Source organism: Zeus faber, assembly GCF_960531495.2.
Source record: "Zeus faber genome assembly, chromosome: 5".
Classification (NCBI taxonomy): Eukaryota; Metazoa; Chordata; class Actinopteri; order Zeiformes; family Zeidae; genus Zeus; species Zeus faber.
Window position 1 is genome coordinate 23567043 of NC_137192.1, and position 12817 is coordinate 23579859.

At 43.7% G+C, this 12817-nt stretch overlaps 1 protein-coding gene across 1 annotated transcript in view; it reads right to left on the reverse strand.

Annotated features, from left to right (window-relative positions):
* The window catches only part of igsf21a (immunoglobin superfamily, member 21a), a gene marked incomplete at both ends in the record, with an annotated part of 255479 nt that overhangs the window by 3442 nt on the left and 239220 nt on the right, over positions 1-12817 (reverse strand). The window contains 2 exons of the mRNA XM_080001059.1: positions 3696-3746; positions 11502-11694. Of these exons, the coding sequence (XP_079857185.1) occupies positions 3696-3746; positions 11502-11694 (244 nt within the window). The remainder of the gene's footprint in view (positions 1-3695; positions 3747-11501; positions 11695-12817) is intronic.

Below are 12817 nucleotides of genomic sequence, written 5' to 3' on the forward strand. Positions count from 1 at the left end.
CACTGCACACTACACACTACACACCTCTAGCACTGTGACAGGAAACCGCTTTGCTCAAAGGTACTTCAAAAAATGTCAGACCTCCCCTTTTTTTCGTTATGTCTTTATCTTTTATTATTTGTATATGTGTTTTTTTAATCAGTGCCGGATGTTTAAAACGATGCCTTCTGGTGAGGAGCGGACTTCAGTGATACTCGAGGGTTAGTAACGAACCCCGCCAGGCTCATAAAAAAGGAGTGAAAGCGCACGGCCCGAAGTTTGTGACAGGTCACGATGACTTCCATCGCAGGTTATAGATGGTTACTGTAAGTTTAGCTATAAGGTTATACATGGTTTAGTTGAGGTATAATGTTAGAGATGGTTAAGTTTAGGTATAATGTTAGAGATGGTTAAGTTTAGGTATAAGGTTATAGATAGTTAAGTTTAGGTATGTTAGAGATGGTTAAGTTTAGGTATAAGGCTATAGATAGTTAAGTTTAGGTACTGTATAAGGTTAGAGATGGTTAAGTTTAGGTATAAGGTTATAGATGGTTATGTTTAGGTTTAAGGTTATAGATGGTTAAGTTCAGGTATAAGGTTATAGATGGTTAAGTTTAGGTTGGAGTTTATAAATGGTTTCTGTAAGTTTAGCTATAAGGTTATAGATGGTTGAGTTTAGGTATAATGTTAGATGGTTAAATTTGTGTATAAGGTTAGAGAAGGTTAAATTTAGGTTTAAGGTTATAGATGGTTAGGTTAAGGTTTACGGTTAGCGATAGTTAGGTTGAGGTTTAAGGTTATAGATAGTTATGGTTAGGTATAAGGTTCTAGATGGTTAAGTTTAGGTGTAAGGTTAGAGATGGTTAGGGTTAGATTTAAAGTTATAGATGGTTACGTTTAGGTCTAAGGCAAGGCAAGCCAAGTTTATTTGTATAGCACATTTCAATAAGGCAATTCAAAGTGCTTGAAATAAAACTAGTAAAATGTTGTGGTCAACCCTGTCAAATGCAGCACTGAGATCCAGTAATACTTATACTTAAATTCTGCCACCAGTCTGTGTTTCGATGGATGTCATTGAAGACCTTAACAAGAGCCGTCTCAGTGCTGTGGTGTGGTCAGTCCTGACTGGAAGACATCAAAACAGTTGTGTTGTGCCAAGAAATTGTTCAGCTGTCGAAAAACAGCTTTTTCAAATGATTTTACTTAAAAAGGGAGGTTTTGATATAGGCCTATCATTCTTTATTAATGAGCTGTCTAGATTGTTCTTTTTTACGAGCGGCTTGATGACAGCTGTTTTCAGGGCCTGAGGGAAGAAACCTGAGACAACAGACATGTTGACAATATGTACAAGATCTGAGGCCATGCACTTTGAAGCGTTTCTGAAAAAGCCTGTCGGCAGAATATCCAGGATGCAGGAGGAGGATTTTAGATGTTGAATGATGTCCCCCGAGGTTTTATGGTTGATCGGATCAAATTGCGTCATAGTATTTGAATAGACGGTGGACACAGGGACAGCACATATCCTATACCTGATTTGGCGGCACTGACTGCACGTCTAATTTTCAGAATTTTGTCGGTGAAGAAGGAGGCAAATTCATTGCAGGCCCTGGTGGATGTCAGTTCAGAGGCTACTGACACAGCAGGGTTTGTCAGCCTCTCGACAGCAGCGAACAAGGGACGTGCATAATTATTGTTTTATAATAATAAGGTAATATTTCTCCAAATGTTTTTCCTTCAGGTGAATGCGTTACTTATATTTTACTTTCGGTATCCCAGGGGGGGCGTCAAACACGTGTTGCAGGACTGAGCTGGATTCTTCTTCGCTCACATTCCAGAGACAAAACTGGGCCAAGGTTGTGTTTAAAAGATGGTTATTTTAAATCGCATTGCATAATCGCATACAAACATATGTTGTGTTCAATTAAGTTGAAGTTTCAAAACTTCGGCCGAGTCTTTGAACAAAACCTTCAAAAGCTTAAGCAATCCGTGGTTCCTTTCAGGGGAGGAGAGGCTCGAAAAAACCCCCCCAAAAAAAAACCTTCATTAAACTTCAAATAAACATTAGGAAATGCTGCCATCAATACAGAGCGCTTTTCTGCAGCAAATAGCAGAAGGTTTCAGAATATAAAAAAAAAGAACAACTAATATTTAAATATAACATTCATAAAACATTAATGTTATGTTATTACATATAACATTAACATTATCTTATCTCATTTATATATATATATACATACTGTATATGTACACACACAATTACAGTATATATATATATATATACAGTATATGTCGTATCAATTACATATTATCATATTACTGATTTCTTTTCCAACAGAAAAGTGTTCTAAAAATAAGAAATAATATATAGTACTATTTGTTTTAATAAATATAATTTTTCAGATATATGATTATATTTGATACAATAATAAATTAAATAGATTTCCTCTCTGTTATATACCTAAAACTATTATTACTATATATATTAGAAAAATGGATAGACAAATAGAAGTACACGCACACACGCATGCCTGCACACACGCCGGACGGGACTGTTCGGACCGGACTGTTCGGACCGGACTGTTCGGACCGGACTGTTCGGACCGGACTGTTCGGCCATCAAGCGACGGGGTGAGGGGGGGGTGTCCTCTGTTCAGGAGGAGGGAGTGTGTATCTATTTTGGGGGTTGGTGCTTGTTATAATCTACACCCGTGCAACCTCCATGTGACAACTTGATTCTGTCCCTGCAACTGCAGAATTTACATATTCACTTCCCTCTGATACCACAGAGACAGCGGGAAAGAGAGGGGGGGGTGAAGTAAAAGATGGGAGGACGAGGGGGAGAGAGAGAGAGAGAGAGAGAGGGAGAGAGAGATGTGAGGAGAGGGGGGAGAGAGATGGAGAGAGAAATTAAGTACAGGATGGAAGAAGAGAGGGGGAGGACAAGAGAGAGAGAGATGTGAGGAGAGAGAGAGAGAGAGAGAGAGAGAGAGGGGGGTGTAAGGAGGGGAGGAGAGAGAGATGAAGTACGATATGGAAGGACGGGCAGGACAAGGGACAGAGGGGCGGGCGAGGAGAGGGGTAGAAAGAAAAAGAGAGAGGGATCGGGGGAGGAGGGAGAGGTGAAGAGAGAGAAGGTGGACGAGAGAGAGAAAGAGAGAGAGAGAGAGAGAGAGGGGGGGGGTGAATATGATGTAGGCAAACAATGTAGGACGTGAGGAGTGGGGGAGATAAAGAGAGAGGGAGGGAGGGAGAGAGCAGAGGTGAAGCTCATGTGGGAAAGCAAATAGAAAGAAAACACAGACAGAGAAGAGAGATAGATAGATAGATAGATAGATAGATGGATGGATGGATGGATGGATGGATGGATGGATGGATGGATGGATGGATGGATGGATGGATGGATGGATGGATGGATGGATGGATGGATGGATGGATGGATGGATGGATAGATAGATAGATAGATAGATAGATGGATGGATGGATGGATGGATGGATGGATGGATGGATGGATGGATGGATGGAGAGAGAGAGAGAGAGAGAGAGAGATAGAGAGATAGATGGTAAAAGATCAAATGAGCCACGTTCAAGAGACCTAGAGAGCGAGAGAGCGAGAGAGAGAGAGAGCGAGAGAGAGAGAGAGAGAGAGAGAGAGGGAGAGAGAGGGAGAGAGAGACAGAGAGAGAGAGAGAGAGAGAGGGGGAGAGAGAGGGAGAGACTTCCGTACTTACTGTTCTGATTCTGTGTGTTCTTCATCATGCTGGGATTCTCTGTTGGAGACAAAGAGAAAAACAGAAAAACAAGCTGAATGGTTGCAAGTGGAACAGGGTAAGTGAGCGAGTGAGAGGGCGAGCGAGTAAGTGACCAAGAGTGGGTTACTCGCTTACTATTCCATTCGCCAAATGAGTGTTTGGTGGGTCTGCATCAGATTAGTCGCAGGATGATGTGCCCAGTGCTCCACGTGGAAAAAGATATGTTTGAAAATATGAAAATGTGCCGGTACTCCCTTATTCACGGTGTACTGGTGCTCAAGAAAAAGCCCTGTTACCCAAAAGATAATAATGTAGGAGTCAGTGAATACCCGCCCAGTTCAAGCACTGGACGTACTACATCCAGTGAAATACCATAGTATATGACCTTTGCACTCTGCACTGGTCAGTGCATCCCACAATGCATTGCCAGAACAGATGTCTGAGATGCCATCGATCTTTTGACTCACATACTAAGACACGGATTCACAAACTAGAGTCTCTAGCCCCCTACGGGTCCTCGAAGGAATTGCAGAAGAAGCTGCAGAATTGTTTTATTATATATATATATACAGAATATATTTTCCTTTCTTTTTTAAACTATGCTATCAAGAGGGTATTTGTATTTGAGGGTATTGTATTTCGAGGGTATTTATATTTGAGGATATTTGTATATGAGGGTTTTGTATTTTGAAGGTATTGTATTATAAGGGAAATTTTATTTAAGGGTATTGTATTTTCAGGGTAATTATATTTGAGGGTATTGTATTTTGAGGGGTTTTGTATTTGATGGTATTGTATTTTTATGGTAATTTATTTTGATGGTATTTGTATTTGAGGGTATTGTATTTTGAGGGTATTTATATTTGAGGGTATTTGTATTTGAGGGTATTGCATTTTAAGGGTAATTGTAGTTGAGGGTATTGTATGTTAAGGGTATTTCAATTACAAGTGCAGTTTGACTTCCTAACTTGCAATGGCAATTTCTAAAAATCAACAACAACTACTTGCAATAACTTGTATGTTATATGTAGTTTATATACACAGCAATATACATGTTCAGTATATGGTCCTTAGCCAAACAATATTTGAGCCCCTGCACAAAGTACACAAGACGAGTCCATGAACATCATGTGTAGCACGTAGCAGGCCATTACGGATGCAGCGAGGAAGTGAGTTCGTCAGTTTGTAAGTGAGGAAACGCATGAGTCTAGTTTAACAGGAGAGAAGGGAAGAAGATAGAGAGAATCAGGGAGGATGGAGGAAGAGAGAAAATGAGAAAACAGTGATCTCTGGCAAAGGTTGTGGCTTTGTAATGAAGCCGAACGGCTGAATTCCCAAAGCTCAGTCCCCCTGGAAGAGGCGGCCATTTATTAACGGGAATGGAGGGAACGGAGAAAAAGGGGAGGGAGGAGGAGAATAAGTGATGGAGGAGAAAGACAAGAAATAGATGGATGAGAAAGAAGAGACGGATAAGAAGGAGGTGGAGAAGAAGGATAGAGATAAGGAGAAGGAGGAGAAGGAGGGGAAGGAGAAGAAAAAGGACAATAACAAGGAGAAAGGGGAGGAGGAAAAAGTACTGTAGAAAAAGGACAATAATAAGAAGAAGGGGGAGGAGAAGAAGTACAGTAGAAGGAGAAGAAGGAGAAGGGGATGGAGGAGAAGAGAGAAGAAGGAGAAGAAGGATGAGACCAAGGAGGAGGAGAAGAAGTACATTGGAAGGAGAAGAAGGAGAAGGGGATGGAGGAGAAGGAGACAGAGGATATGGAGAATGAGTAGAAGGAAATGGGGAAGAAGGATCAGGAGAAGGCGGAGGAGAAGGAAAAGAAGAAGAAGGAGAAGAAGGAGAGGGAGAAGGAGCAGAAGGAGAAGAAGGGGATGGAGAAGGAGTTTCGTCTGTCCTTATCCTCCTCATCCTGAATCGTTCTCTCCATCCTCTCCGAGCTGGAATGGATTTGCTCACTCCTGGGTTCCATTTTACTCGTACCAGGTCTCATGAGAGCATCCCTGTCCACACCTTGGCCTCTAAACTGCGGTGTCCCTCTGGGCCCAGTCCTGGGTCCTCTGATGGTCTCCTCCGACACTAAATCCCTTGGTGACGCGATCAGGTGGTCATTAGCGCACCACCTGTCTGGGCACCACCAGGAGCTCGACCTGGACAAGACGGCGCTCCTCCTTCTCCGTGGCAAAGACTGCCCTCACACAGATCTCTCCATTACTGTCAAGAGCACCAAACCGTCTCCCTCTCAGACTGTAAAGAACAATGGGGTGTCCTGCTCCACCCACATTACCTGGACGACCAGGTGTCCTGCTCCACCCAAATCCTTGTTACAACTAGATCTTGCAGGGTTTCCCTCTACAACATACGAGGAATACGCTCATACCTCACTGAGGGAGGCGACGCAAGTTCTGGTTCAGGCGCTCATCTTCTCCTGTCTAGATACCGCAACGCTCCTCTGGCTGGAGTAGCTGCCCCTTCCATCAGACCTCTACAGACCACTACAGACCAATAGACCTCTACAGACCACTGAAGACCTCTGAAGAACGTAACAGACCACTATAGACCACAACATACCTCTACAAACAAATTTAAGACGGCGGTGTTCTCCTACAAGGCCGTTCTTCCAAATGCTCCTCCATCACTGGTCAGGTTCCTTGCCCCGCTCCTTGAAGACCTAGACCTCGCTCCTCCATTGTTACGTGGTCTTAAGGGTTTGTACATCCCAGTCGCGACTCTTCTCATCTCTGGCGCCTCAATGGTGGAAGGAGCTCCCGCTCGTTGCAGAAGGGCTGAGTGGCTCCTCATATTTTGTTGCAGACTGAAGAACTATCTCCTGGAGCGACACCGGAGCCCACCCCATGAGGATCTCTTTTCTCTCTCCTGTTTAAAAGCACAACCGGCTGTTCCTCAAGAAGGTTCAGCTCTGAGTGTGATGCACAGTTGGTTCGATACGGTGACAAAATGTACGGATTGTACGTCGTTTTGGACCAAAGCGTCTGATCAATGACATAATGTAATGTAATGCAAAGAAGAAGGAGCGGGAGGAGAAGAAGGTGAAGGAGGAGTGGGAGGAGAAGAAGGTGAAGGAGGAGTGGGAGGAGAAGAAGGTGAAGGAGGAGTGGGAGGAGAAGAAGGTGAAGGAGGAGTGGGAGTAGCGAGTGCGTGTGTAGCCAGCAGCAGAATTTGGAGAAAGTTAGCAGTTCTTCTAATAAGTAGCTCAGAGCTGCGTATTCCGTCGTTCTTCTCTTGGGAATGGAGGGATGGAGGAATAGAGGGATGGAGGGATGGAGGAATAGAGGGATGGAGGGATGGAGGAATAGAGGGATGGAGGGATGGAGGGATGGAAGGATGGAGCGGATGGAGAGGGAGGTCCTGCAGCTATTAGCAACACACTGTGTGAGCTACATGCACATATCGGAGGGCTCTCTCTCAGCATGGCTTAACAAGTGTGTATGTATGTGTGTGTCTGAGTGTGTGTGTTTGTACGTGTGTGCGTAGGTGTGTGTGTGTGTCACCTCAAGTCCAAGAAACCTGTGTTTGTGTTGTGTTTGTTTTTACGAGTGCGTTTCTGCAAGCTGACAAGTCTCCATGTACTGTATGTGCTTTTCAGCATTTCAGCATATGCACATGTCTGTATGTGTTTATTTGTGTGTGTGTGTGTGTGTGTGTGTGTGTGTGTGGGTGTGTGTGTGTGCATGCATGCTTGTGTGTGTGTGTGTGTCTGTGTGTGTGTGTGTGTGTGTGTGTGTTTGTGAATATTTTGTGATTTGCATGTGGCCTATGCTGATGTACAGTATATCAGTATATTCTGTGTGGCCTACGCACTTGTCCACTCTGCATATTTGGCTGGGTGTAAATTTACATGTGTGTGTGTGTGTGTGTGTGTGTGTGTGTGTGTGTGTGTGTGTGTGTGTGTGTGTGTGTGTGTGTATTTTGTGCTTTGGGCCTTTGCACTTGTCTACAGTATGTCTGCATGTTTTGCTGTGGAATAAACAAGCGTGTGTTATTTATGTGTGTGTGTGTGTGTGTGTGTGTGTGTGTGTGTGTGTGCAGGTGTAACACCTCAGTGTACAGCAATCACTGAGGGTGTAATAAGCGGCGGCTAAACGCGTACATCACCCACACCAACGCTGGAGTCTCCAGCCCGAGCCGTCATTACGCTGCGCCCCATTATTTCTCATGATGCATATTCAATAGCCCTGCATGCACGTCGCCCTGCGTGCGCGTCGCGCCCGCGTGCACGTCGCCCCGCGGGCGCGTCGAGAATTTCTGCTCAAGGCCACCAGGGGGCGGTGCCAAGGTCACTTAATCACCATTTACTTCCCCCCCGAGTGCGAGCGGAAGGCGTGGACAGATGGACGACATGGCACGAGGGGGTGGGGGTGGGGGGGGGGGGGGGGGCGTCGGGGTGTTAAGTAGATATTAGCTTATTAGCTAGAACGTCCTCCCCTGGTACCCCCCCTCCCCACACACACACACACGTGCCTGTTTCACCTCAAAGTCATTTAGGGATTAGGGAGCCGTCCTGAAGGCTTGGTCACAGCGGAAGCTCAGACATCCTGCTTAAATAAATGTATGATTGATAATGACACCCAGGTTAATTTCGAGGGACAATCACTCATATTTTATTGGCTCATCGGTGCAAATTGACTGTGATGTATGAGCGACGGGTTTCCAAATATCAGCCGGCCCACCGCTCCTTCCCTCCACGGCTGCTGACGCAGGCTCTCCAATCCCCAAACAGGCAGTCCCTTCCGGATGCGGAGCCTCGGTTTCTGGACGACGCCCCCCTCCCTCGAGCACCTGTCTGTCTCAGCTTCAGCGCGACGCGAAGCGGCCGCATCTGAACCCGGCCGCTTCGATGGGCGGCCAGATCGGTGTCAGTTCAGTGTCCACAATCATGGATAAATGTATGTACAACGTTGAACTTATTTTCCGCCGCTCTGTCCTCGCCTCCATCGCTCATCTCCGATACCGCGTCCTGTTGAAATACCAGAAATGTGAAATCTCGTAAATGTGACGGCTACCAAGCTTCGTGGAGGGCGAACGTCACGTTTGGCAACGTTGATGTAGTCCCTGTGGCCTCCTGTAGAGGAACCGCTAATTGTCCGATGTTACCGATTGCGACATCAACTGAGTATAGCATTCTGAAGTGGTAACGGTATTTGGAAAAAAGAAAAGCAGTACAGATCCATCCACATTTGAAATGAATGACGGTTCTACATGATTTGGATGTTGTCCTGCCCAATTACCAGAAATGGGAAATCTCTGAAATGCGAGGGCCAGGAGAATCACGTTGGGCGACATTGGTATAGTTCACGTTTGTCGCAAATTAGCAACACTGCGGTCCAGAATCACCCCGAATCAGCAAATCACCCGGCCCCCGTAAAAGCCTGTCCCGACGCTCGATGAACACAAAGGGCTCGGACCGACACATCCACTTCCGCGCGAACGCCCCCGAGACGTCCGGCGCCCCCCGGAGGTCCAGATCCGAAAAGCGTCGCCAACGTCGCGACGCTGCGGCGGCGGACCATCTGCGCCTCGCGTTAAAAGACGTGGAACATGGAGATGGTGAGACGGGTGGCCCTCTGACTTCCTGTTGGGCGGTAAAAAGTCCCACCATAGTCGAAATTCCACGTTATTCCCCCCGTACTGGGTTGTTGAGCCGATACAATCTCTTATTAATCACACGCTCCCTCGTTAATAATTCACACCTCAAAGTGGTCGCATTCTAAACCCCCTTAAGTGATTTTCTTTTCCGGAAAAAAGATACTGTAGATTTATTCAAATTCATTTTGTGGAATCATATAATTCTCTTTAACGCTGAACTGTGTAATTGCGTAAATGATCCAGATACAGAAAAAAAACCTCTTGAACAGCGGAGTTTTTTTTTTTACAGCGGTTCCAAAAGTTTTTTTTTTTTTTTTTTTTTTATGTTTTATGTTAAGCGAGCTGTTCAATCATTTATTACCCAGAATGCAGTGGGAAGTTATTGTTATTTTTTTTTTTTTACGGGAGTTGAGTTTGGGGTCTTGGGGTATCTCATCTGCCTGGAAAGGAGTGTGTGCATGTGTGTCTGTGTTTGTATGTGTGCGTGTGTGTGCTTGCGTGCGTGAGTGTGTGTGTGTGTGTAATCTTTTGCATATCACTACAAATTCCACATATGAAACAAAAAAAACGTTTTTCCGAGTCTGAATCCATCTGGTTTCAGGATGACATTTTGGATTTTTGGTTATTGCCATTTTTAAGATAATATCTTAACCAGTCTTAAGATAAGATAAGAATCTGACTTTTACAGAAGCATCTGAATCAAGCATTTCCCGAGTGAGAAGCTCTGAACTAGTCCTGAAGTCGAAAATAACCGCCAAAATAACTGTCTAACACAGCCGCTAGATTACTTCTGCTGGGTCTAAATTAATGAACGGAACATCAAAATTTAAAAGGTTACAAAACCTTAGGATGACCTTCTTTACTTCACTGATAACCAATTTAAATTCAAGTAAAAGCCTTTTTTAATTTGATTTTTTTTAATTTAATTTTTACATTTTTGTCCGCCACTGCGACAGAGCACAGAGGTTTCCACCGAGCGTCTGTCATAGGTGTTGCTATGGCAACAGGTGTCCACAAACGACTGCTAGTTGTGATTTAGAATTTGGGTTTAAGATTGGGTTTCTGAAAGAGCGAAATAAGACTTGTTCCTGTCTTCATGATAAGATAGAGAACTTTAAGAACAGTTTTTTTTCGCTAATGAAGCCCCTGATTCTCGTGCCCAGGGCAGTGCACTCTAAAATCAAAACACCCAGTTAAATTGTCTTCATCTTGAATTCCTAAACCCAAAAAGAACATATTGGAAATATTACATTGTGAATTAATTTTTTATTTTGTCTTTAAGATTTTGTCTTTGTACTTTTTAGTTTGTTTATTTAATTTTTTTCCATAATTTATGAGAGGAATTTGAATATTTGGAACATAATGGACCACGGCGTTCAATTATGGTGTGTTGATGCGTCGACAGGAGACTTGAAAGGAGACTTTTGGCAATGGTAGTGTGTTCTTATGGCTTACCGTAGAGGGCACTGCTTGTCGATAATTGTCCGACGTTGCAGATTGCATCTTTATCAGAATCAAAATTGATAAAAGTCGGACAATCTCTTCCAGTACATTCAAGCTAAACGTGGGTCTGTCTCTTACAAATACGTTCACTGAAGTCATTTGCAGTCCTTGAACGGAATGGACCACTGCGTCGAATTAAGGTCAAATAATGGTAAACGAGCTCTTGTGTCGCAAGATCAAAACTTCAAGGCTGCACTTGTTCATCTAATGCATCGCTTCCAGCAGAACAGCAGCTCTGCGCTCATCACGGCAAGATTAGGTTTCATTCTGAAAGTAACAACTCTTCGTAGTGATGGAAGTTTGGATTTTTTTCGAAGATTCGGTTTTTGACGAGTCACTCGTCGGCCCAGTCTTGTGCCGGTGTGACTCCCGAGTCATTTAAAAGATTTGTTCGCCACGACTGAATCGTTGGCGAGTCTTACATCATGACGTGTTAATAACAATAACACTTCTATGTGTTTTGGATGTTTCGTGATGCTTTTAGTGGGTAACAGGATACCGGTAAAGTGCCACGGGATTATTTCATGATTTAAAAAAAAAAATTCCCGTGGCAGAAAAATGGGTTGGGAGCACTTTTTTGGGGGTGGAGTTGAGGTGGATGGGTGGTGTGATGGGCGGTGGCGGGCGGAGCTCCGAGGCCACCGCGGTGCCGGCTGCCGTACCGAAGACGATGAGGCGGGTGTGGGTGTCGGTGGAGCCCAGCGGGTTCTGGGCGGTGCAGCGGTACATGGAGCCGTTGAGCTCGGCCGGGACCCGCTCCAGGATCAGCTCCTTCCCCTCGCGCTCGGTGCTGCCGTCCAGGAGGCGGCCCCCCACCCGGGTCCACGTGAACAGGGGCTCCGGGAACACCTCGTTCTGTCAGCAACAAAGACGGAGGGAGTCAAAACTTTCAAAGAAAAAAAAAAACCCCAAAAAAACCCCCCTAAGTTACCAAGAGCTTTAAAAAACATCAAAGCTTCAAACGCAAAAAAAAAAAAAAAAAAATAGCCTCAAAAGCACAAATAGAAGCAAAGAGTTAAAAGTGATAAGCGGTGCACAGTAAAAAAATAAAACACTATGCAAACAAATCAAACGATTAAAGATGAAAAGATAAGGACTAAAATACAATCTACCAAGAAGAAAGAGATAGTTAAGGTTAAGGGAGAGAGAGAGAGAGACAGAGAGAGAGAGAGAGAGGGACAGAGAGAGAGAGAGAGAGGGACTGCGTGCGGAATGGCATCGATCGTAATTTTAATGTGGGTACAAAGAACGATGGCTTTTCATACAACGTTGCTGTTTTGCCACTACACTGGTTATTATTATTATTATTATTATTATTATTATTATTATTATTTTTATGAGAAAATCCAGGATATTCTGAAAAATCCTGATCATTCTGGATAATCACAATGTATGTCTAACAATTAAATAAAAAAGTAATAAATAAAAATAATATGCAAATAATGAAAAAAGGAAAAGGAAATAAAATATAATGTATAAGTAATAAAACAAGTGAATGAAAATAAACGCAAAACAACCGCGGGGATTAGCTTACATTAATATGTACCTACATATTAAATCTTTGCTCTTTAATCAGCTACTTCTCCTTTTTTACTGAGCCAGTTGCTAAGACATGAGATTCTGTATCAAAACACGGAAAAAAAGCCATATAAATAAAAATAATTCCTGCAATTCCTCTAGGGAAATTAACAGTGTGAAAAATGTATTGCCTTTTACGCATTATTAACACGTACATTTTGAAATCCCAAGTAAAATATATATTCCTACATGCCTACATGTTTTAAAATAGTTGCATTATAGGATACTGCATATCAATATTGGCACGCCACAATATTTTCCCGGGCATTGGATTTAGTATCATATCATCAGCATACTATGGTTTGGGATCACACTAAACGCTAGTTTGGCGTACTCACTACATAGTGTGCTCGTACGCCGCCACTCCGGCCACACAAATAGAGAGACAAAATGAGGAAAA